Source organism: Bombina bombina, chromosome 12, assembly GCF_027579735.1.
Source record: "Bombina bombina isolate aBomBom1 chromosome 12, aBomBom1.pri, whole genome shotgun sequence".
Lineage (NCBI taxonomy): Eukaryota > Metazoa > Chordata > Amphibia > Anura > Bombinatoridae > Bombina > Bombina bombina.
Window position 1 is genome coordinate 67,967,359 of NC_069510.1, and position 27,720 is coordinate 67,995,078.

Here is a 27,720-nt window from a genome sequence, read left to right on the forward strand (position 1 = left end):
ACAATATAGTGGAGCACGGAGCATCCATACATGTGACGCAGTTATTTCACGATCACCGGACCTACACTTAACTAGGACTTCAACTTATCTCTGACCAAGTGGAAGCGACACTTCTTTTAACCCAAGGGAGATACCACAGCCAATGACATCTGCAGCGGGTTAACACCTCTCATAAACATCACGGTTGATCGCAGCGCCGGAGGGTCGGGGCTCCGCTCCGGTGCGATAGTGAAAACTGAACTCTGACACGAACACAGACGCAGGCCTATCTCTGCTATCGGTAAGCAAAGCGACAAGTTCGCAGTAAAATTCTAACTTAGCATGCTAGTCGATCTCATAAGTAGTAGGACAAGAGGGAAACGGCTAACATTTGGGGAAGATTTATTGCAGAAGACACAAAAGCAGCACTACCCTGCAAAGCAAGGAAGCCCTTTCACCTATTGGTATTACCGTTAGTGGGCTGGGAGAACTAAGTTGTACACAGCCAAGATATCAAATTGATCGCTGCTTTATCTCTATAAGCCGGTACACTTAATGACAGACCTGGGAGGTCTTATAACATAGCGGTCAATAGATATGATATATGCAGCTTCTGAGTAAGCAACCTCGTAAAGACACTGACTGCCAACTGATAATGACATTTTGTAAATAAAGAATCTACTACTTAACCCTTTTAAAATCCGGGGTACATATGCCAGGTAAACGGCACAAGGCTCTACACATGCTAACACAGCCTGGTTAAACTTGGCAGTTTTCCCACTGCACAAGACTGTCATTATAGAAGACTGACTCTACAAATGGGGCCATTTCCATACTGCTTTTACATCACTGAAGGTGCTTATTAGAAATATAGGCAGATCTCCTAGGCCCTGAACTGTCTTCCCGAGGCCTAAGTTCAAATCCCATCACGCAGTATTTACACTGATTCAGCAGACCTGTATGCCTCCTTAGAAATAGAAACAGATCTGGACACTCCTAATTTGCCTACAATATAGCAAGCAGAGATCTACCTCAGTCTGATCCCAAGTACAAACAAAAAACGGAGAGAGACACAAGAGGCCACATATTATAGCTGTGCTGTAGTGCTTAACCTCAATCCCCTTCCCTTTCTCGCTGTCTCTAAAACTAGCGGGTCATACCCACTCTCCTTTTCCCGAGATCACTCTGTGAGAGTAAATTTCCCGGGGATTGAGGTTTAATTAAGCGCTGTACATTCTATCCTCTGCAGTTCAGCCAATACTAATAACTGAGAAAATGTCACAAAGAAGGTTGGTGAAATCAGACAAACCTCAAAAACCACCCCAGCGACCACAGGAGGCTGTCAGCACCTTTTTTAAACAGGTGGATAAAAACAAACAAAAGAATGGTATGACCCCCCCACACCCTACTGTCTCAGAAGATAGAGAAGATAGCACTGATACCTCCAGAGGGTCAACACCTGAAGCCCCGGAAACAGCTATTGATCCTCCTATTACCTATACAGCTATTAAAGCTTTAATAGATCAAGTCAAGATTTGCATAAAGGAAGAATGCGCTGACCTGAAAAAAGAAATTTCAGACCTGAACCGCAGAGTTGATTCACTTGAGGAACATGAATACGTATTCTCTCAGAAAATGGCGGAGCTGACAACTAAAGTCTCGCACCAACATCAAAATTTCACAGAAATAGAGGATAAACTGGATGACCTCGAAAACCGCACCAGGCGCCAAAACCTGCGTTTTCGGGGCATCCCCGAAACGGTGCAAAATAAGGAAATAAGAGACTATCTGCAGGGTCTCTTCTCAGAAATGGCTGGGGCAGAGGATATAGATCTGACAAATGTTACTCTGGACAGGGCACATAGGGCCCTATGCCCCAAACCCGATGAAAACTCCCCACCCAGAGACATTATCGTAAGATTCCAGAGTTACCAACACCGTGAGGATATATACAACTTGTCCAGAAAACAGCAAACAGTATCTTATCAAGGGCACCGTATACAGATTTTCCAAGATTTATCTATAAGGACACTACAAAAAAGGAGAGAATTTGTAGTTTTGACACTTCATCTTAGGCACCTCAAGATCCCTTACAGATGGGGTTTCCCCACCTCAGTGATCTCTACAAAAAATGGGAAAAGATTTGAATGTCGGAGCTTATCAGACATCGACAAATTCTGCCACATGCTGGGAATTCCTGCCCCAGTTGGAAATTCGGAACTATCGCCTCATGACTCCTTGACAGGGAAAATGGCCCCCAAACCACAGAGAAACCTTGGGCCGACAAAGTCGACAAGTCACCTAAAAAGAAAGCAGTCCAGCCCTGCAGACTGGTTGACTGGGCCAGTTATCTTTGTTTTCTACCATTCTGCAAGATTTGACCCATATATCTGATAATGCTGACTCTTAATTGTTGGAGTCTGGACTTTGCTTGCAATTATCAGTAAGTAGAAGAAGAATGACATTCCGTAGAAAGTGGCAAGTATTTTATTTGCAGAAACACTGTTGAACTGTACACAAACCAGTTGCAAATACGTTTAGCTGTTTAATATGATGCTCTTGTAGTTTAAAACTGTTGTGAGTTTAGTTTTTCACTACCTTATCACAAAGAAATCCAAGATTGTAATGTCTACCTTTTTAGCAACATGTTTAACCCAGTTTACCCAAAGTTCAATTTAATTATATAATGATTTTTTAAGAATGATTACGGTTAGTGACTTGGTAATGTAGTTAGTTAATCTCTTTGCCCGTAGTCGTCTCTCTTGCGCCCTTGTATGCTCAGGGGCGGACCTGGTTCTCTTTACCCGATCACACCTCAATCTAACCCAGCTACGGCTTGGGATGGAGGAGGTCCGCCGTGGGTGCCCTGGGGTGCGCTAGATCTGACTCAGTGCACTTTTTAAAACTAACTAAAGAATCCAAAAGGGTGTAGCGGCGGAGCAGAACAGTTAAAGTTGACATTGAAATGTATACTTTTGAACTAAACCTGCACCAATACATGAATGTATCTCTTTTTGAATGTTATTTTTAGGTTGTGCTGAATATAAGACGCGCAATGTATGTAGCTACTAGGCTTGTCAACCTGCCTCATATATTGAAAGTTTTTCAAGTTTATACGTTAGTGATTTTATATTTACTTCCATACTTCTGTTTGTGACTGTAACAGACGATACAACACATCAAGTTCTGTCCAAAACTCAGTGCTCTGATTCCTCCAGGTTCCCTTTCCTTCCCCCCTTCCTCTTTCTTCCTCCCTTTTTCTTTTTTCAGTGACCAACTAACAAGAAAGACTTCTTAGTCCCAAGTACTGCAGACTCTACATTATAAAAATGAACACTATAACTGTAGCAAGCCAAAATGTAAAAGGGTTTTTATCCGCTGAGAAGCGCTCCATAGCTTACTTTGACTTCCATAAAAAGGGTATTGATGTTGTTATGCTTCAGGAAACCAATTTTAGGAGACGAAAGGAACCTCATTTAGCCGAACGCTATTTTGATAAACACTTCTTTAGTTCAGGATTAAGTAAGAAAAATGGAGTATGTATTTCAATCAAACGTAATGTCCCCTTCGAACTACTCCAGAAACACTCAGATAAAGAGGGAAGACTGCTAATTTTGGTGGGACGGCTCTATGGCTCCTTAATTACCTTGGTCAATGTCTATGCCCCAAACAGACCTACCCCCAAGTTTTATAAATCAATCATCAATTCCATTTTAGATGTTTCAAAAGGCCCAATTATACTAGGTGGGGACCTTAATTTTACCATGCACCCTTCCGTGGATAACTCCACAGGGAAGTCTTATCTCAGCCATAGAGCACTGAAAACTAACTGCGCTGTCCTTCACTCCATCTCTTTGTTCGACACCTGGAGAATAGCACACCCCATGCAGAAAGACTACACATTCTTTTCCCATCCCCAACACTCTTACTCCAGACTAGACTACATATTATGTAGCCAGATGCTCCTAACTAACTTAGCCCAATCTAAAATATCGCATACCTCGTGGTGAGATCATAGCATGGTCTTATCTACCTTCCAGTGGCTAACTAAGCCAATAAACACGTCGAACTGGAGACTAGATGAAACCATTCTGACGAACCAAGATACAATAGATGAACTGACTAAGATGACTGATGAATTTTTTCTTAACAACAAACCTGAAGATACATCAGCGGGAAACAATTGGGAAACATATAAATGTTATATTAGGGGGTTCCTTATAAAGCACACGGCTAAGATACGGAAACTGAGGAAGGCCCAGATGACATCCCTAACTGATTCCCTGACTACAGCAGATAGATTACATAAAAATGACCCGACCTCGACTCAAAAGCTTGCAGACCTTACCTCAGCTAGAGAAAATCTCAATAAATTCCTGAACCAAAAAGCACACTTGAGGGCCTTAACTACTAAGGCCAAGTTTTATGCAGACAGCAACAAAGCTGGGCGCCTTCTGGCGAGGTCACTTAAAAAACAACAATACAAATCGTTTATTAGAACTATTTCACATCATTCTGGCAAAATGGTCAGCAGACATGAAGAAATAGCGGATACATTTGTATCCTACTATTCTAAGCTATACAACCTCAACCCCAACATCACTCAAGACTCTAATAATATAATCACACGTTACCTTCATACTATAGAGACCCCTAAAATATCAGAGGACGACAATCACAAGCTAGATGCCCCTATAACAAACCTAGAAATTATGAATACTATTAAGGCTCTTCCTAATGGGAAGTCCCCCGGGCCGGATGGCCTATCGGCTAAATTTTATCAATTATTTCAACCACAGATATGCCCGCCCTTATATGCTTTATTTACGTCAATAGACAAAGGGGAGACCTTTTCTAAATCTCTATTGGAGGCTACAATCACAGTAATCCCGAAAGCAGGCAAGGTGGGAACTATAGACCCATATCACTCCTGAACATTGATATAAAGATATATGCTAAGATATTGGCGAATCGCCTCAATATGATCCTACCTAAGCTTATACACCCGGATCAAGTGGGTTTTGTCAGGGGTAGGGAAGCCAAGGATAACACAATTAGAGTCCTACATTCTCTGCTGACTGCACACAATAACAAAACTCCTCTAGCGCTTCTCTAAACGGATGCTGAGAAGGCCTTCGACAGGGTCAGCTGGCAATTTATGTGGGGGGCCCTGTCGAGGTTTGGATTTTCTGAGGCTTTCGTGGATAGAATCCAAGCGCTATACTCTAACCCTCAAGCTAGAGTACGAGTTAACGGAACTCTATCTCAACCTTTCCCAATCACTAATGGAACCCGCCAGGGGTGCCCCTTGTCTCCACTCTTGTTTGCTATAACCATCGAAATTCTAGCTATTAAAATAAGAGACAATGAAGAAATATTAGGCATACATTTTAATCAGGTACACCAGAAATGCTTACTATTTGCTGATGATGTGATCTATACCCTCCGTGCCCCATCTACTTCTCTACCAGCATTGTTACAAACCCTGAACGAATACGGGCAGGTATCTAACTTCTCAATCAATATGTAGAAGTCGGGAATCATATTACTGAATACGCCCCAGAGTGATAGAGATTTTGTTAGGCAACAGACATCATTCCAGATTGTAGACAAACTTAAATACCTAGGACTGATAATTCCAATCAATCACCAAGACTTATTCCAAAGTAATTATATCAATCTCCAAAACTCGGTAAAAACACTACTAGAAGGATGGCACAGACAGGGTCACCTGTCGTGGATGGGAAGAATTAACACTATAAAAATGATGATAATACCAAAATACCTATTCCTATTCCAGACTTTGCCGATGGCCCTGCCGGTCTCATACCTAAGAACCCAACAGAATATGTTAAATTCATTCATCTGGTCCTACAAAAAGCCCAGAGTATCCCAACAGACATTATACATGTCCAAGACGGACGGTGGACTTAACGCCCCCAATCTTCTAAACTACTACAGAGCAGTGCACATGACCAGAGTGGTCTCCTGGTCCCATTCTGCCGAATCTGCCTTATGGGTGCAAATTGAAAGTTCTCTCTTGGGGGCGGCTCCCATGAGAGATATAGCATGGTTGCCCAAAGCTCACAGACCACTGCTAGCATACCGAAATAACTATATTAAAGCCACCCTAGACGTGTGGGACCACGTGATAACACACGTAGTAGGGATCTCCACCCCAGTTTCGCCTCTTACCCCTCTATTGCACAACCAGATTTTTTTGAAAGATCCATCCTTTTCTCACACACATAGGGAAGAACACTTAAAAAATCTACCAATTTACCTCATTGTAGAGTCAGGTGGGATCAAAGATAGACTAAAGTTACAAGATGAACTAGGCTCACCCTTACATAACTGGTATTCGTATTTATAGATAAGACACGCACTTTCTGACAACACTTACAAACCTAACGTATTTAGACCACTGACCACATTCGAGAAAATATGCGCAAACTCTGACAATAAAAGGGCGTACTTATCAATAGCATACAAACTGTTACGAAGCACTTTCCCAGACCAACGCCCTTCATTCATTGGGAAATGGGAATCAGAATTGTCAGATAATTTCACAGACGATGACTGGAGAAATAGCTTTAAAATGTCACATTCCGCCTCTACTTCGTTATTTATCTCCGAGTTGAACTACAAAATACTCACCCGATGGTATCTGACACCCCATCGACTTAGATATATCTTCCCAACTGCCTCATCAGCCTGTTGGAGACGATGCGGAGGACAAGGTACTATGACCCATATTTGGTGGGACTGTCCTCTTCTATCTGACTTTTGGCGCAGGATAGAACACTGTATTAATAAAATTTTGGGCTTGGATATTACCCTAAACCCGAAACTAGTCCTACTCAATGTTCTCCCGCACTTACATTGCTTGTACCGCACAAGACTACTTCAACTGATGTTGGCGTGCGCAAAGAGACTGATTCCTAGATTATGGAAAACCCAAAACATTCTGACCCACACACAGTGGGTGGTGGAAATAGGGCACATTTTGGAATTAGAAAAACAACACTTTTATTATGTGGGAAAACGAGAGTTCTTTGCTGACATGTATTTTATCTGGGAGCAGGGCCTTCACACTCTGGACATCTAAGACGCAACCGAATTATTGATCCTACAGAGCCTATCTCACCTACATGTAATCCCCCTTCCATCCTTTCTTCCTTTTTTCCTTCCCCTTCTTCCCCTCTTCTCCCCCCCCCCCTTGGCTAGGAACACAAACATTGGACAGCATCCTATCAATAGATGGTAAATAGTATCTTAATGTCTTTGATGTTTTGCTTGATGTCTTTTCTTTTTTTTTTTTCTTTTTTCCTGTTTTGTATGGAAGATGTCCACAGTTATGTTTTGATTGTTGACAATTGTTATTGTATTTAAAAGATGTTTCATATGCTGAAATTGACATTTTTGGATGTAATGTTTTGAAACTAAAATACCAATAAAAATGATTGAATCAAAAAAGACCGCTGCTCTTTAACCTGTCCACTTTTAGGTGATGGCGGATTGAAATCATCTCGATCCGATATGATCAGGATGATTGACAGCCTCTGCTAGCGGCCGTCAGCGAGCAGGGGGTGGCATTGCACAAGCATTTCAGTCGAAATGCTTGTAAATGATAAATGCGTATGCTGTCTGCATTTAGCGATGTTGAGCGGACATTATTTGCTATAGCGAATCATGTCCACTCGACACTTAATAAATCTACCCCAAAGAGTTGTAAAGAAATAGAATAGAAGCCAAAAAATTGAGCCCCTATTAATCCTACATATTTAGGGACATTCATGGGGGGAGAACTGTCCGTCGCACAGTTTTATTTTTTCTATTTATGCCATGATTCTTCCTATTAAAAAAACAACCACATTAAACCCTAACCAGTATTTTCAGCCAAACCCTAAACCACCCAGACTCAGCCCAAGAACTGACCAAGCCTGCTTCAAACAGCCAAGACTCAGTTTCCTGGACCCCCAGACTCAGCCTGGGCAAAAGAGGGACTGCATAGTGGGAGGTATAAAAATGGTGAGAGTCATGTAGAAAGTAAATAAACAGGATTGTCCAAAATACTGGAAAGTGATGCCCATAGTTATAAAACCAGGCATTTCCTTTTATTTTAATTAGATGAAAATGCATTAGTACTTAAAGGGATAGTCTAGTCAAAATTAAACTTTCATGATTCAGGTAGAGCATGCAATTTTAAGCAATGTTCAAATGTATTCCTCATCATTTTTTCTTCGTTCTCTTGGTATCTTTATTCGAATATAAGCTTAGGAGCCGTCCCATTTTGGATTCAGAACCTGGGTAGCGCTTGCTGATTGGTGGCTACATTTAGACACCAATCAGAAAGTGCATCCCAGGTGCTGAACCAAAAATGGGACGGCTCCTATGCTTACATTCTTGCTTTTACAAATAAAGATACAAAAAGAATGAAGAAAAATGATAATAGGAGTAAATTAGAAACGTGCTTCAAATTGCATGCACTATCTGAATTATGAAAGTATAATTTTGACTAGACTATCCCTTTAATGGTTTATTTATAGTACTGTTAAAAGCGCAATACAATAGCATCACACAGCATTGCAATATTTCATAGATCAATTCTAATTTCTGCTCATAATACCTTACAATCTTCAAGAGTAAAATTTAATTGTTCAGCTTTTTGTTCCAACAGAGACAACTTTGTGAAGGTGGTGGTATATTTTAAACAACTCAATTTTGAATTAATTGAAGAGGAGCCCTCCATGACGGTAAGAGCAATATGGAAGTATTAACGCTAACTTGTACCAGGTCGTCAAATTGTATTGGCAGTTGACAGTTTAATAGGACTAAATATTCCTATAAGTTGTATTTTTTGTTTTTGTTTTAATATTATTTCTGGAATCTGTAACACTGTTTTTTCTCTTAGAAAGATGCAAAGAAAGTAATACAAGTTTAGAAAAAGTATAGGTTGCATATAATTACAATCATAGCTAAAGCATGTAAGATCACCTGATCACACAAACAAAAGTAAATAAGTGGCTTATTAAAATTATTACATTTATCTAATGTCTAGTGCAAAAAAATAATAATAATAATATACAGTATATATATATATATATATATATATATATATATATAAAACAATTATATTAAATTTTAATTCAACAATGTATGTGCAATAATACAAATGTACTAACTGAAACAAATATACAGAAATATAAATAAACCAATAAAGATCCATTTTTTTTCATTGCTGGCGTCCATGTTAGTTAAGGCCTCTCTCCAGCTATTAGGATACCGCCTTCCCCGAGTTGCTATCCACCACTCCTGGTCACCGCTGCTGGGAACTCACACATCTCCCTCCGCCCACTCAGTACCCTGGGGCTCACTTATAACTCCTTGATGAGCACCATGATCCCACTTCACTACCCACAGATTCACAGAGGCCTAAACCGGAAGACAGATCATCACAGGGAGAGAGAGAGGCTGCAAGCAGGCCGCACTCCAGACTGGAGAGGCCAGGGCGTGACATCAGCATGAAGCAGCAGTGTGGAAGGTCAAAGGCATTTCAGCTGCTATGAAGATGCAGTCACTGGGAGACGCTGCTGGTCACCTATTGTTTTGGGGGTTATACCTGGGGTAGTTACCAGGGACAGTGTGTTGTGCATGTATAATGCTCGCAGTCACCTTAACAAAGATGCCTTTGTTAAGGTTGCGGGGTGACTGGTATTTATAATAGGCAAAGACGGGCACTCCTCTATGGAGAGCACCTGCATACACATGCTTACTCTGCCTTACTATAAAACCTGCACTGGTGATTGCTTGATCAGAACAGGAGGTCATTTATATCTGTCTGTAAAATAAAATATATGCCTTCTACAATCTTATCAAACAAGAGGTTATCCAAAGAAAGATCTATCATGGCTGTTCATAACGAAAAATGGTTGCACTCAAAAAAGAGGCAAAAGTAAAATTTCAAAATGTTATTTATTGTACATTAAAAAATAATTACATGGGGGGCGGAGTCTGGCCACGCTTGCAGATGGCCGCATTCTAAGAGGGCTCCCAAATCCCAAGTCAGTTTTATCCCTTCTACCTGACCTTTTTACCCTCATTCCCTTCCTACATCTCACTCTTATGCATCCGATGTAACCCGACAGCTCGGGCAGGGGAGGAAAGCCTGACTAACTGCCGCACAACACCTCAGACACACCTCGGGCCCAACTAAGGCCGTTGACGCCTCAGCACCGTGATAGCGGTATCCGCTCAAACAGAAGCAATCAGGCATCTACTTACCGCCTTAAGGGCGCCTTGCCTACCCGATTCAGACGGAGCCCCCGGTGACCGGCATTTAAGCCATATAAACCTCACTTTCTAGCGGCCATCACCGGACCACGTGGGTCCGCCGCGAAGCGCTCCCAGACATCAGCACCAGGAGCCAGCCTGCTAATCACGCAACGACTGCATCTCACCCTGGTATGTCCACAACGGATCAAGGCCCCTTCGACTCCAGACTTCAGCGACAACCTCCGACTTGCCTTGAGAACACAACTTTTAGCTGGGCCCTTGCACCACCTTACCCCAGGCCTCAGCTCTATTTCAAGACTCTCTCTAATACAGCAAGCCTCTAGCTGGGAGGCGATCAGTGCGATTTGCACCCGGGAACTGAAATCAAACACCGGCCAGCCAGATACGGTATGTTGGTACCCTTTTCCACTTTATTCTCTGTGCTCCCGAAGCCTTACAACCTATTGGGCCCCATATAACCAGTAGGACATAATTTTATCTGCGGCACCTTTTCATCCCTGCCCTTGGCTTGGGGCTCTTTCCTTGGCTCACAACAATCAGCCTCCACCTGGGCAGCTCCAGGCCAGAGACCCCTGCTGCGATAACAGTTTCAAGCCGGTGCCTACCAGTAACTAACCATTAAGCTAGTTAACTTTTGTAAGCTTCTTGAACTCTCTCTCACTTGGCCACACAATCACCCCCACCATCTGGGTAATGCCGTGCAAGAAGCACAACAAGCCTAACGTACAAAGCACAGGCAAAACTCTGAAGCAGTACCTCACCCCAAGAGATACCCCCCCCTGGGCCAATCAACGCTACTATGTCCAATACACAGAATGATGATCAGGACACTAATCTATCAGAGGACTGTTCCTCCTATGTCACCAAACATGACATCAAACACCTCTCCTCCAAGGAGGACATCAATGTGGTGCTCCAAGAGATGAGATCACTCTTTGGTGACCTAAGAAAAGACCTGGGCGCTCTGGACCGCAGAGTACAGGCCTTAGAAGAAAAGCAAAATCCCACCAACCTCAGGATACAAAATAATGCTGCTATTATCAGCGACCACGAAGACAAACTCTCTATCTTAAATGAAAAACTAGAGGATCTAGAAAATAGATGCCGTAGAAACAACTTAAGATTCAGAGGGGTCTCTGAGACGGTTTCACCTACAGCCTTGGAGGGGTACTTGCAAGCCCTCTTCAAAATTATTAAGGACAACCCCACGGCCCCATACATACCTCTAGATAGAGCCCACAGAGCCCTAAGGGCGAAACCTCCACCAAAAGCCCCCCCTCGGGACATTATTGACAGGTTCTCAAGTTTCAAAGACAAAGAAGACATCCTCCGTTTTGCTAGAAACAAGAAGAATATTTTTCATGCCGGAGAAGAGATCCACATCTACTCTGATCTAGCCCAATCTACGCTACAGAAGAGAAGAGAACTTTCCCCCATTACCTCAAAGCTCAGAGAACATAAGATCCTTTACAGATGGGGTTTCCCGGTCTCCATAATTGTGAACTACAACAACAAAATTATCATGTATAGACCTGGATCTGACCCAACTTTTTTCTTCAGAGAACTGTCAACACCTTCCCTTATAGGAACTGAGGACGATTGCAATTCTGATATTGGTGCAGTATAAAGTTATCAATAATGTTGTGTTGTTTTTTGCATTCACTTTTCTTTTTGCTATGCTAATTACTTCATTAATACTAGGTTTGAACTTTACAGTGCCACAATGTTAAATCCTGGTTTAATTAAGTCTGTATGTACTACTAGATCATCTATACCCCTTTTCTTTATACACCCTAGGCCCCATATTGGAATACTAGACCTAGATCACACCAGCGCAGACTTCAGATTTTTAAGCCTAGCCCACGCTTACTGCTCTCATCATTTATTATATTTTGACAAATACTGTTAGTTTACACTTTAATGAATAGGTTATGCTCTATTACTTAGTTCTTGGCCTCCCTTTAGCTCTCTACTGAGTCTAGGCTGTTGATGTGTTAATTATTGCAATTGCCTTTTTCCTCTTCAAATGTTTATATTTTTGCATTTAGTACATATTTGTTGCATTTATTGTTTATTGTGATGCCTGAGAGTCGACCTCTTTCCTCCTCCCATATGCCCCCACTTCTCCCCAAACCTTACCCTCCATATACCCCCGCCTAATACCCCCTTAATACCAAAGGCACGGAAGAAAATCCACTCCCCTGTCTATGATCCTCCACAAGTGCATAACTCCTTATGTATCACAATCTGCCAACTCTGGTCATGCGGGGTTGCATAACAGGCCACCTAACATATTGGACGTATTAAATACCCTACCATCCTGTTCACCCCGGCTCTGATTCTTTTTTATTTTTCCCTTCCCTATCACCTTCATAAGCTTTAATCACATAGAGTTAACCCTTCCCCTCTTTTCCCTCTCCACCTATCCCCTATCCTCCTCCCTTCCTCCCTCCCCCCATTCCTCACCCCTCCCCCTTCATTCACTCCCTTAGTCCTCAGCATAAACTCCTCCCTTCTATATTTATCCTCCCCTGTCCTCCAATTTGTCAGGTAGACCATTATCACTTTTAATCATTAAGATATGTATAACTGATCTTGGGATTACTTCCCCCAAACCTATTTTCCTCTTCTCAACTTGTTAACAACCTTGACTGCCCTATCTCTTTCTACTTAACCTCCCTAGCTTTTATACATTCCTTTTCTCTCCCTTCCCTGCCTTCTTTCTGTTAATATCTACCTTCTGCTCCCTTCTCTCTAACACCCTTCTAGGTTCCTTTTTTTTTTTTTTTTTTTTTTTTTTCTCTCTCTCCCACCCCCTCCCTTAAATGGCTAAACACAGCAGATTCCAGGATCATACTCTCAAACTAACATCCATCAACGCCAAGGGACTTAATAGCCCCGGCAAGAGATCTATTGCCCTGAAAGACCTACATAAATTAAACAGTCAAATTCTCCTAATCCAAGAGACACACTTCCAAAGAGGAAAAGAGCCTAGGTGGCACAACCCTCACTACCCCACTGCCTTCTTTGCGTCTGGCCCACGCAAGAAAAACGGCGTCGGAATTCTCATCCACAAATCCCTTCCCCTACAGGTCTCCCACTTAGAAAGAGACACTGACGGCAGGTACCTGATCCTTACAGGGACACTTTACAACCACCTAATCACTATCGCCAATATTTATGCGCCCAATCATACACAAATTCCCTTCTTCAGAAAGGTTACCTCCAAACTTCTAGAACATGCAAAAGGGGTGACATATTTAGCAGGCGACTTCAATCTCTCCTTCGACCCCCTTCTTGATTCATCGAAAGGTGTTTCCTGTACCCCTCCTAAAACTTTGAAAACAATCAAATCCATTCTAGCTAGCCTCACTCTCCATGACATATGGAGAACTCTACACCCCACTCAAAAAAACTTCACCTTTTTCTCAGCTCCCCACAACTGTTATACCCGCATTGACCACATTTATACTGACACCAACGGCCTTTCGATAACCACTCAAAGTGATATCGGCTCAATCACTTGGTCGGACCATGCCCCGATCTCATGCACAGTGCTTTGGCCCGACCTCCCAATCACCTCTAAAACCTGGAGACTTGACGATTTTCTTCTTGACGATCCTTTAATCTTAAAAGACATCCAGACTGAGCTGATAGAATATTTTCGTCTCAATTCTAACTCTTCTAGCTCGAACCTGGTAGAATGGGAAGCCCACAAATCTGTTATTCGCGGTAGCTTCATCAAACATAAAGCCAAAATCAACAGATTGAACAGAGAAAAATACTCCTCTTTACTAACCCAAATCAGCTCCTTGGAAGCTGAACACAAAAAAGACCTTTCCAACGTATCCCTTAAAACTCGCTTACTCGAAGCTAGATCCTCCCTTAAAAAACACCTCACAGAAGCCCACCAAAGAAAAGCTCTCTACCTAAAGCAATACTATTTTGATGGAGGTAATAAACCGGGAAAAATTCTAGCCCGCTGTCTACGTAGAAAGCAACTCAACTCACACATCCACTCTATCTTAACAAAAGATAACGTTGCCCTTAGGAGCAGCGACCAGATTGCAGCAGCTTTCCACTCATTCTATTCCAATCTATACAACATAGACGCCCCCCAAAGCAAAGAGCCACAACCCGACAACCCAGATTCCTCTCTACTGGAAGCAACCAACCGGTATTTTGAGGGACTAAATTTACCCTCACTATCCACAGAACAAGCCCATAGCTTAGAATCCCCCATTTCCATAGAAGAATTAACCCAGGCCATTAAGGACTCTCCTTCGGGTAAAAGCCCAGGTCCCGAATGCTTTACCCTCAGATATTATAAAACCCTTAAAGATATATTGATCCCCCATATGCTCCATATTTTTAATGCATTAAGAGAATTCCCCCATCTAACTAGATCCCTCTTAGAAGCTCATGTTACCGTTATTCCCAAACCGGGTAAACCCCACACAAACCCCGAACACTTTAGACCCATTTCTTTAATCAATACCGATATGAAAATTCTAGCTAAGGTCCTAGCCAACAGGCTCAACAAGGTACTCCCATACTTAATATCCAACGACCAGGTCGGGTTCGTCCCAGGGAGGGAGGCAAGAGACAACACCACCAAAGTACTAAATCTGATCTCTTATGCCAGAACTGAGGGGTCCCCGATGGTCTTGTTCGCAACAGACGCGGAAAAGGCCTTTGATAGGGTCAGATGGTCCTTCCTTAAAAGAGCGATGCAGGAGATGAATATTCCCGAGGCCTTTATAAATATGACGCTCTCCCTTTATTCGAATCCCAACGCCAGAATAAGGGTCAATAACACCCTATCAGACTCGTTTGACATCAAAAACGGCACAAGACAGGGCTGCCCGCTCTCCCCTCTCCTGTTCAATATTTCGATAGAGATCCTGGCACAAAAAGTTAGAGAAAACCATGCCATCAAAGGGCTTCAGATAGGCAATAATCATCACAAACAGGCCCTCTTTGCTGATGATATTCTCTTCACTCTGACTGAGGCAGAGAGTTCTGTGCCCGCTTTGCTTAAAGAACTTAAAGCTTACGGCTCTGTATCCAATTTCAGTCTCAACCTCAACAAATCCGAACTCCTTAATATAAACACCCCACATCACCACATTCAATTCCTCAAAAACAACTTTAATATCACAATAGCACATCAGAAAATCAAATACCTAGGTGTCTTCCTCTCAGCCTCCCCACAAGACTTATTTAAACTCAATTATCTCACCCTAAAACAAACAATCGCTAATGATTTATCTACCTGGAAAAATAAACCACTCACTTGGCTAGGTAGAATAGGGGTGGTCAAAATGAATGTCCTACCCAGGATTCTGTATATCCTCCAAACGCTCCCTATCCCCCTCCAGAGAGGTTATCTAGAACAACTCCAAGGGTTAATCGAGCAATTCATTTGGGCGAGGGTTAGGCCGAGAATCCCTAGAAAAACTATGTACCTCCCAAGAGACAGGGGCGGTCTGGGAGTTCCCAACTTGGTTAATTACAGAAGAGCTATATTGCTCCAACATATTGTTGAATGGTCTCACAACTCTAGAGGCAAGGCCTGGATTGACCTAGACAGACATATATTTAAACTTAACAATGTGGGGTCTTTGGCATGGTTCCCCCCAAATCACAGACCCAAAAATCTACACAATTTTCCAATTGCCTCTGCCACACTCTCAGAATGGGACAAAATAATAGCCACTAGCACCCATATCTCGTCAAGGCACAGCCCTCTTACTTCTTTTGTGGAAAACCCTGATATCCCATACCATAGGACAGGTTCCAAAATTAAAAATCCCCACAGCCTCCTATCAAACTCAATTCACTCCCTCATAGACAAAGATAAGCTTAAATCCCTATCACGTTTACAGGATACACACGGTGAAATATTCTCTTCTTGGCTCCATTACTCCCAACTTCTTCACTACATCTCCCATCACAAACACAAAAAACATTTCATTAGGAAGTTGACACAATTCGAGAAACTCTGTTCCACCGCCACCGCCCCCAGACGGCTCATCTCCTTACTTTATAAAATCCTAGGAGTCCCAGAAACAGACACCCTCCCCTCTTATACTGCGGCATGGCATAGAGATATAGATGTAGACACCGACGCACAGTCATGGCTAAAGGCCTTCGCTGTTACCAAAAGCTCATCGGTTTCCGCTCAAATCCAAGAAATGCACTTAAAATTTCTTTGCCGATGGTATTTAACTCCAGTAAGGCTTCATAGGATCTACCCCAAACTCAAAAACTTCTGTTGGAGAGGTTGCGGTGATGAAGGCACTCTACACCACATATGGTGTTCCTGCCCGAAACTAAAAGATTTTTGGAAGGAGATCTCTCATGAAGCCTCCACATTGCTAAACACACATATCCAGATAGACGTCGAGTCTCTTCTCTTTAGATCAATTCCCAAAACCAGCACTACGGCACACAAGGCCCTTTGGCTAATAATGATAAACGCAGCTAAAAAATTAATCCCCAGACATTGGAAAACGCAAAACATCCCCACCTTCTTGGATTGGAAAGCTCAAGTTTCAGACCTCATTGCCCTTGAGAAATTTCATTATCTTCAAACACATAATCTAGCTACCCACGAGATGATCCTGGCTATCTGGAATAGATCTATTTTTTTTTTTTCTCCCTTCTATTCTACTAACCCCACTACCTCCTCTGGCTCCTTTGCTACTTGTGCTCCCTATGTGTTAAAAGGAGCCCAACGCTTTATTATGCTCATTTTTACTTCTTCTTACGAAGTCTTGATCTCACTGTTACTGTTGTATTGTTTACCATGAATGTACAATTTCAATTGTTATTCAAACGTGAAGCTACCATGTTGTCTGTATGTCATCTTATTTTTTCTTCAATAAAGCTTGTTTGAAAATCAAAAAAAAAAATAATAAATAAATAAATAAATAATTACATGGAGGCTTGCTGAACGATCGTATGCATTTTGCGTGCTAGACAGGATTAAGACTGTTCGGCGTGAAACGCGTAAGATCATTTAGCAAGCCTCCATGTAATTATTTTTTAATATATAATTAATCAAGTTTTGTAATGTCAATTTTGCCTCTATTTTGAGTGCAACTATTTTTTCTTATGTTTGAACTATATTGCAGTTTGATTCACCGCTTAGATGCTCCGCCACAGCAGTAAGAGATTTATAGTCCCAGCCTTACTCTGGAAGTTCCTGTAAGGACCTTTGAGACGGCATCTCCTTGTTTGTTTCTATTGGCAGTCATATCACCATTAACAATTTAGCCAGCAGATAGTGGTTTAGTGTTCTAGGCCATTAACTCTTGTCATTTCCTTCCCCTCCAGGAAATTACTTTAATCTCTAATATGGGCGGTTTAGTGGGCCTCTGGGTGGGCTTCTCGGTCTGCACACTGGCTGAATTCTTTGAGCTGTTCCTGGATATCCTGCTCTTGTTCATCCGACGATGTCTGAGGACGACAAACCATGAAGGTTACAAAAACCCATATGTTCAGAAACAGAGCCCCATATACCTTCAGAAAACCACCAAAATCTGAACGACATTTTCTGTGACATATAGCTTGTTAGTACAGCAAGGCATGAAAAGGTAGAAAAAGATACATCCCAGAATTAAGTGGGTCTGTTAACTCCTTCTTTGTTGAACCTTGTCTTGAGGCTATATTGATCAATAGTGTATCAAAAGAATGGAGCCATCCAAAATGCTATAGAAAGCTTGAAGATAGGAATACACATGCAAAGTGGGTCAGGACTGGGCTCTGTAACATTGAAAGGAACATTCTACGGATTTTGGGCTAGATTACAAGTGGTGCTCTAATGTTTGCACACAAGCAATGTCAGAATACCGCAGGCTTGTTAACTTGCGCACTTATTACAAGTTGGAAGAAAATGCATTAGCTTAAACGCAACTGAATTTAACGTGCATTGGGTTAGCGTAACTGAAGACATTGCGTAAAAGCATAACTACACTAAAATATACTGTTACACTCACATAAACACTATCTGATAAAAATTATATAATTATCAATAAAAAAAACTTTATAAGGTATATGGTATATGGCCATGTATTTGTATAAAAAGTGGGGATACTTGCCTACCTAGATGTGCTAATTGTCTATACAATAATTTCTATTGATTTACTTTTGCAATATGGAGGATTTTAATCTCATGCTTTTATCTCCACCATAATTTAATGAATTTTGATATTATAAGGGCTATAATATATCTTTGTGTCTAAATAATAATAATATAATAATATGTAATAGTGTGTTTTACTGTGTATTTACTTTAAATATTTCACATTCCAATGTTCTTCACATACAGGAAAATGTTATTTCCTTCCAATGGCATGGAGAGTCCACAAATCCATTCTAATTACTAGTGGGAATTCAACTCCTGGCCACCAGAAGGAGGCAAAGAACACCCAGTAGAGCTGTTAAGTATCACTCCTACTTCCCATAAACCCCCAGTCATTCTTTGCCTTTATCATCCGGAGGATGTGCAAAGATGGTATCTGAATATATTTAATCCTTTAATGGGTACTATTATTCTCTTTAGTAAGAATAATGGTGGCTTTTAGCAGTTAGAAGACAGCGTGGTGGTCTTTGCTTAACTTCTAACATAAATGCTACCCCTTTTACAGAAAACCAGGGTTGGTTACTCTGTTTTTCTTTTTCTACAGGTCCCTGTCAGAAGTTGATAAATCTGTCCTGCAGCTGGATCCACTGGTAAGTGCTTTCACTTTCCCTAGGTTAGAAGGAACCAGCACTCTAGGGGTTAAATCCTCTGTAATTTTCCTGGGACATAACTTATCTCTAAATGTGGAGATATATTAAGAAGGGGCATGTAAATGGGAACTGCATCTGCTATATAGGGGTGTATTAACTTGTATTCAAGTTAAATTTTAAGAGGCTAGAAATGAGAGGGTTAATGGAGCTTATTTATATCTGTGACTTGGAGGCTCAATATTTTTTATATATGGCCTAGTGCAAGGTTTTATGAGAATCTGGTATTGCTGTTTTCAATAAATAAGTATGAAATACTGGATGTATTTTGTAACTATTTGGAAGATGTAGCTTAACAGCATTAGGTGAGATGATTCTGATTATTTCAAAAGGTCCAATGAATCGAGGGCCGAGTTTCTTAGAAGGGCATTGTATCTTTAGATTTACAGTTGATAACCATACCCTGTCACCTATTTTATATATAGGAGCAGGATTATGGTGATAATCTGCATAATGTTTGAAACTCTCTTAAGATTTAAGTAAAGTTTTTCTAATAACCTTGAAATTTGTGATCAAAGAATCAATTTGTTTATCAGCTTCAGGAACAGGAGTGATTATGGGGGATCCAGGGAACATCACAGGATGATATCCATAATTAGCAAAGAATGGAGAAGTAGCAATGGAAGAGTGTATCTGATTGTTGTAGGCAAACTCAGCTAGGGCTAAAAACTGATTCCAGTCATCTTGAATATGTGAAACAAAACATTGTAAATACTGCTCTAAAGTTTGATTTCTACGTTCTGTTTGTCCGTCCGATTGACGGTGGAAGACTGTAGATAAAGATCTTTGAATATGTAATCCTTGGCAGAATGAGGTCCAAAACCTGGAGGTAAATTGCGTACCTCTATCAACAATGGATTCTGGTATCCCATGCAGTTGGAAGATTTCATTGATGAATAAAGTAGCAGTTTGACTAGCTGAAGAAAGTCCTTTAGTTGGAATTAAATGTGCCATTTTGCTAAACCGATCTACGATGACGACAATGGTATTGTATCCTTATGCCGTTGGAAGTTCTACGATAAAATCCATGGATATATCGTCCCAGGGTTTACTAGGAACAGGCAATGGTCTTAGAAGTCCTGAAGGTTTTTTGCAGGGACTCTTAGCTCTGGCACATAAAGGGCAGGCAGATACATAGGAGATTATATCCTTAGGAAGTGTAGGCCACCAGAACTTTCGACTAAAAAGGTCTTTGGTCTTCTTGACCCCACTGTGACCACCTAAAGGGGTGTTGTGATGGTATTGTAGAACTTCTGGGATAGCTTTTGGAGGAACGTATATCTTATCCTTATAATAGTAAAGACCATGTTGCAGTCGTAGAGGAGGAATAGTTTTTGGTATATCGTGGTTATCATTATAGCACTTGATTTTTTCCCATAAATTAGTAGAGGTTGCTAAAAACCATTCTTTCTGAAAGATAGGTTAAGAGATTTCTGTGTTCTTGGGACTATTATCAATCATACGGGATAGTGCATCGGCCTTACCATTGTGTGAACCAGGTCTGTAAGTTATGATTAGAGAAAAACTAAAGAACAGAGCCCACCTCGCTTGCCTGGGTTTTAATCTTCGTGCAGACCGTAAATATTCCAGAGTCCTATGATCAGTATAAATGGTTACTTGATGACTGGTACCTTCCAATAAATGTCTCCATTCTTCTAGCGCCAATTTTATTGCCAATAACTATCTCCAACATCATAATTTCTTTCTGCTGAAGATAAGGAGCGAGAGAAATATGCCACAGGATGTATTCAATTCTTTGGAACAGCACGTTGTGATAATATTGCTCCAACAGCTGTTTCTGAAGCATCAACCTCCAGGAAATAGGGTTGATTGACCATGGGTAATATTAGTATAGGGGCAGAGGTGAATAACTTATTTAATTCTTCAAATGCACTTTGTGCCTCTGGTGACCAGAATAATTTGGTGTCTTTTTTGTTTAATACTGTAATGGGCTGAGCTAATTTTGAAAAATCTCGTATGAATTTCTGGTAAAAATTACAGAAGCCTAGAAAGCACATACATAACCCAAGAACTTGACAGTTGTAACATGAAAAGCGCATTTTTCTAGCTTTACATACAGGCGATGTTTTCGGAGGAGTGACAATACTGTACATACATGTTCTTCATGTTTGTCTGATGATGTGGAATAAATTAAAATGTCATCTAAATAAACAACAACAAAAATGTCCAGAATGTCTCATAGGATGTCATTAACAAATCTTTGGAAGGTGGCAGGGGCATTGCATAACCCATAGGGCTTTACAAGGTATTCAACATGTCCATACATAGAACAAAAGGCTGTCTTCCACTAATCACCTGTCCAGACTCTGACTAGGTTATATGCCCCACGTAGATCTAGTTTGCTATATACAGTTTCTTCGCGTAGCCTTACCAATAACTCAGGGATCAGATGTAATGGGTATCTGTTTTTTATAGTGATATCATTTAATGCTCTATAATCAACACAGGGACGCAGACCCCACCTTTTTTTCCAAGAAAGAAGATTCCTGCTCCAGCAGGAGAGGTTGATGGACGGATAAAACCTTTAGCTAGAGTTTTTTCTATATATTCCTTTAATATTTTAGATACTGGTTCTGATAAGGGATATATGCGCCCAAAAGGTACTGTAGATCCAGGTAATACATCAATAGAATAGTCATATTCTCTATGAGGGGGCAATACATCTGCTCCTTTTTTCTGGAATACATCATAGAAATCTTTATATGATGGAGGAATGAGCATTTGTTGTCTGGGGTTTTTTTTTAAGGCAGAATGGATAAATGAATCAGGGAAGCAGTCTGACAAACAAAAGGAGGAAATAAAACGTTATTTGCCAGTCTCCCAGTCTATGGTAGGATTATGTCTCTTTAGCCAGTTTAACCCCAATACTAGAGGAAATATAGGGGAGTGTACCAAATCATATTTTCTTCACGTTTGTCTCCAATTAATATGGTATAATATTAATATTATTACTTTCTATTACTAGGTGAGAAGCCATCGATGAGTTGGATATAAGTGGGTATGGATTTTTGTGTTGTAGGAATAGATAAAGTTCTGGATAGAGTGGTGTCCATATAGCATTCACTGGCTCCAGAATCCACCATGGCAGCAAGAATCATCGGTTTATTATTCAGCTGTATAGAGAGGGAGATAGACAGATGAGAGGCAGAACTATTAAACATGGTTTTACTGCTGAGAAGAGGGGAACGTTCCTTACCTCCCAAAGATTTAGGTTTAACCTTGCATTCTCGGACCTGGTGTCCTGACTTTCCACAAAAAAGTGCTGGCTTGTTCCACTTTGAATCCAAGGCCAGACAACGGAAGTCTGTTACATACTCCTAAACACATCTTTTCCCTTGTTTAAGAGTTAGGAAAGAGGCAGTAGCAGTGGATTCTTTATATTGGTCATCATATAGTGAGTCCATAGTATGAAGAAAGTTATTTCAGATACAGCTGCAGCGCCTCCAAGGGGACTTGGTACCGCAACAGGAGCTGAAGCAGACAGAGGTGACTTAGAAGCCTGTAGCATCTGGTCAAGCTGAGATTGATTACTTTGTAGGGAAACTTGTGCGGTCTGTATCTCTTGAACTGATTGGGTGAGAGCTTCTAATGGCTGGGTTATGGCCGTGAGTGCTGCAGATATCCAAGCGGGGTCCATTTTATTACTCAGTTATTTTATCAGGATCAGAAACCAGATAGGACCCCAATAGCTTGGGAAGTGGTATAAGTATCACAAAAATAACATAGAAGGTACTTGCCTCCAATTACAGGATGATTGTAGTAACGGTAAGTCCAGCTTCAGCAATGATAATAGTTCACACAATAATAGTGATAAGTGAGCTTGATTCTATAACAGGATAGGCATACACAATTCACAGCAGAATAGGGGTAATCCACAATCAGAGACCAGTATACAAGCCAAGGTCGGTGCAGGCAGCAAGGTTCTTAATCGGTTACACAGGCAAAAGGTCAGGGCAGGCAGCAAAGGTTCACAAGTGGTTAATCAGGCAAAGGTTCAAGGAATGCAGTAAAGGTTCACAAGTGGTTAATCAGACAAGGGGTCAAAATCAGGATGCAGAGCAACCAAAAGCAGAGTACTGTTTACAAGGAAACTCACTCAATAACTGAGTACTGAGTAGTGTGTAAGGCAGTGCTTTATAGGGGGATAATAATGACTGACAGCTGGCAGGAGGTGTGTGCATATACTTCTCCCTTATTAAATATGCAGACTTACAGTTGACAGGGAGTGTTTTACTGAAGGGGCATGGTCACGTTATATTGTGCTGACCTTACGATCACGCCCACAAACATTGTAGTAGTTGGGAAGCATGGCGGCCGCCATTTTGAGGGATTCACACTGCTCTCTGTTTGATCTTCTCCCTGAGAAATCCTTCTGCAGCGTAGTGATAGCAGTAAGAACATCCGCATCATTACAATAGCCTAGTTAGTTCGCACCGTTTTTATCTGTGGCACAGTTTCTTTATTCTGTTGCAGTCACGTGACCGGCCTCTGTGCTTCTGCTCCTTGGCGTTCTCTATTAGCTGACCGTTGAGCTGAGTGTTTGGCGAGCTGTATAATATAGCAGCTGTCTTGTTTAGCCGATCCAGGTCTGTGTATCTTAGCTGGTGATCGAGTCTTGGAGATTTCAACTAGTGGGACATTCTCTGCTGGTCACTGGAGTGGTGAGTCCTCAGCAGAGCTGAAGGTTAGAGGTGCAAGTTATTTTTGTAATATTCCTCTGGGATCCTAACGATATTTTGTTTGTGTGTATATAAAAAAATTTGGGTTTTTTTGTTAAGAGAATATTGAATTAGTTGAAACTTAGTTTTTATTGTGGTGACCAACTTCCTAACATTATGGACTCTGATGCAAACTTAAGTGTGTCATTTGACAAGTGTTTATATTGCTTGGAGGCTCACATTATTCCTCCTGTGCAGTTTTGCTCCTCATGTTTAAACAATATGCTTTTGTCTAAAAATAAAAAATTCCCTCTCAGAGCCATCTGTCTCTCAGGATAATGTTGTCCGTGCCATGCCGCAGCTTTCCCCTCAAACGTCCCAAGCTTTAGCATTTAACTTCTGCAGTTTCTGCAGCCTTATCAGCCTTTCCTATAGCTGGTAAGAGAAAGAGGAATCTAAGAATATATCTCATACAAAGAGTTCTGACACCGCTAAGTCTGCGTTAGCCTCTCTCAGTTATCTGAGGAGGATCATTCCTCAGTGGCTTCTGAGGGCGAGATTTCAGACTCTGAGACTGCTGATGCTAGAACAGCAGATCAAGAGGAGGTTAATTTTAGATTTAAGCTGGAGCACCTCCATTTACATCTGTAGAGGTATTCCTGGTCCCAGACCGTATGTCGGACATTATAGCTCAGGAATGAGAGAAGCTGGGGATCCCTTTTTCCCCGTCCCCTGTTTTTAAGAAAATATTTCCTGTTGCTGACTCTGTGCATGACTCATGGGGCACCGTACCTAAGGAAGAGGGCGCTATATCCACTCTAGCCAAGAGAACAACTATCCCCCTTGAGGATAGTTCCTCTTTCAAGGACCCTATGGATAAGAAACTGGAAGCTTACTTAAGAAAGATTTATATTCATCAGGGTTTATAATGGCAACCAGTTGCAAGTATTGCTACGGTTGCAGGTGCAGCTTCTTAATTGTGCGACTCCTTGTCTGATCTAATTTCAGAGGAGACTACCATAGATGAGATCCAGGATAGGATCAAAGCTCTAAAGCTGGCTAATACTTTTATCTGTAATGCCAGCATGCAAGTTGTTAGGCTGGAAACCAAGATTTCTAGCTTAACGGTTCTAGCTCACAGAACTCTGTGGCTAAAATCTTGGTCTGCCGATGTTACATCCAAGTACACTTCTGTCTTTACCTTTTAAGGGCAAGACTGTTGTTCCGCGCTGCTCTAGCTGTTGCTAGGGACGCAGTGCCTGCTGTCTGCTCGTGCTGCGGTGACGTCATCACCGCACGCTTCCTCCTGCAGAAGCCGGTATGGATCTCCTGTGGCGCGAATCCTGCACCTATGTAAGTAACTTCAGTTCTACCTATCACTGCCCAAGTATAAGTGTTACTTACTGTTCTCCTGGGTGTTATTGATTCATATGCTGGATTGTTATTTTGTTGCTGACCCCAGCTTGTCTGACCACTCTGCCTCTTTAACCCTTAACTGCTGGATTGATACTGCTACTGAACTCTGCTTGTCTGACCACTCTGCCTCTTTAACCCTTAACTGCTTGATTGATATTGTTGCTGAACTCTGCCAGTCTGACCACTCTACCTGTTAACCTCTATCTGCCCTGGATTGCCTCACTGTTGCCGAACCCTGTCTGCCTGACCATCCTAGTGGTTTATCCCTAGACTGCATTACTGTTGCCGAACCCTGCCTGCCTAACCACCCTAGTGGTTTGTCTCTGGTTTCCTGCCTGTTGCCGCCAAGGACTGTCATGCCTGTGGTGTGCCATTTATCTCATCTTGCAAACCTACTCTGCTCTGGGATATTCCCTATCATTTCGTCTCGATGCCGGGATAACAAGACTACTGGTCGAGTTCGGTCTGATAGAGGAGTATCCCACAAGCATTACATTGACTTTATTTGGTCCTGGTCTGGCCAAGATTATTTCCGAAGTTTCTGGTGGAAAGGGATCTTTCCTACCTCAAGACAAGAAGGCTAGACCTAAGGGTCACCAGAATTCTAATTTTCTTTTCTTTCGCAACTTCAAGGGACAAAAGTCTCCCTCCTCTTATTCCAAGCCGGAGCAGTCCAGGACTTCTTGTAGGTCCAGTCAACCTTGGAGGTCCCGTCAACCTTGGAGTAAGGGGACCTTTCCGACCAATATTGGACCACAAATGTCTCAACAAATTGTTCAAGGTTCTGTCCTTCAAAATGCAGACTATACGTTCCATTCTACCCTTGGTTCAGGAGGGTCAGTTTATGGGGCCGATTTATTAAAAGCGATCATGTCCGCCCGACATCACTTAATGCCGACAGCATACGCTGTCGGTATTTTACATTGCACAAGCAGTTCTAGTGAACTGCTTGTGCAATGCCGCCCCCTGCAGATTTGCGGCCAATCGCCTGCTAGCAGTGGGTGTCAATCAACCCAATCATATGTGATCGGGCTGATTGCTGAACGCCGCCTCAGAGGTGGCGTACGAGTTAAGGAGCAGCGGTGCATAACTTGTCCGCCTGCTCTGAGGTGGCGGACAGAAATCAACTAGATCGAATATGATCGGGTTGATTGACACCCCCTGCTAGCGGCCGATTGGCCATGAATCTGCAGGGGGCGGCATATGCTGTCGGCATTTATCGATGTGCAGCGATGTGCAGCTTCTTCAAGCGGTGGTGCCTTCTGTTTAGGTCCGCCTGTCTTATTCTCCCTCCCTTCCATTCTGTGTCCTCTAGCTTGGGTATTGGTTCCCACTGGTAATTAGAATGGAAAATGTATGCTTACCTGATAAATTATTTTCTTTCCTGGCATGGAGAGTCCCTCACCCACCCTTAATTTGAGTTAAGAGAGCTTTTTTTGTATAGACCTCAGGCACCTCTATACCCTTGTGTCATCTTCTCTTTCCATATTCCTTCGGCTGAATGACTGGGGCCTTATAGGAAGTAGGAGTGATACTTAACAGCTCTGCTGGGGTGTTCTTTGCCTCCTCCTGGTGGCCAGGAGTTGAATTCCCATTAGTAATTAGAATGGATTTGTGAACTCTCCATGCCAGGAAAGAAAATAATTTATCAGGTTAGCATAAATTTTGTTTTTTATTTCAAATACATATATATATATATATATATATATATATACACCTGTATATCTATCCCTATAGCTATATATGTATAGATGTATATTTTACATTAACATTATCATATATATTTAATAATAAAAACAAAAATAAATTCTATGTGAAGAACATAGAAATGTAAAATATGCATATGCGGGTTTGGCAATGAAGATCTAACGCAGTGTTGGGTTAGTGTACATGAAGATTTAATTATCCTAAGGCACACAAACATTTTACTTTCAACCTATAATCCGCGAGCAAAAATATTGATTCTGGCGATGTTAACGCTTGAGTGAAAGCACTAAATAGCGCACTACTTGTAACCGAGCCCTTAATGGTATATGTTAGCTTTATATATCAATTGCACCATTATTGCCTTGACACATATGAAACTGTTTATTTATTTTTACTTTTTGTGAAGTTTATGAGTCTTCTGGTTTCAAAATGGCAGAAAATGACACTTGGTACCTGCTGTTAAAATTATAGAAAACACAACATTTGTTTTTACAAACATTGTATTGTATAATTGTTCTAAAATACATTGTATAGGGATACATCACAATAATTGGCACATAATAAATCATTAAAGGGACATGAAACTAATAATGTCCGCCCTGCTTTGCTAAATGCCGAAGCATACGCTGTCGTCATTTAACTTTGCACAAGCAGTTCTGGTGAACTGCTTGAGCAATACCGCCCCCTGCAGATTTGCGGCCGCTAGCAGGAGGGGTGTCAATCAACCCGATTGTATACGATCGGGCGGATTTATATCCGCCGCTTCAGAGACCTCAGATTCTTAAGACCGCTGCTTCTTAACTCCTGTTTCTAGGGAGCCTGAAGGCCCGCACAGAAACAGCTGCAT

At 41.6% G+C, this 27,720-nt stretch overlaps 1 protein-coding gene across 1 annotated transcript in view; it reads left to right on the forward strand.

The window, feature by feature from the left end:
- The window catches only part of LOC128642671 (amiloride-sensitive sodium channel subunit gamma-like), a 169,874-nt gene extending 151,635 nt beyond the window's left edge, over positions 1 to 18,239 (forward strand). The window contains exons 10-11 of the mRNA XM_053695453.1: positions 8,660 to 8,735; positions 17,617 to 18,239. Of these exons, the coding sequence (XP_053551428.1) occupies positions 8,660 to 8,735; positions 17,617 to 17,826 (286 nt within the window). The 3' untranslated portion in view covers positions 17,827 to 18,239. The remainder of the gene's footprint in view (positions 1 to 8,659; positions 8,736 to 17,616) is intronic.
- Positions 18,240 to 27,720: the final 9,481 nt, after the last annotated feature.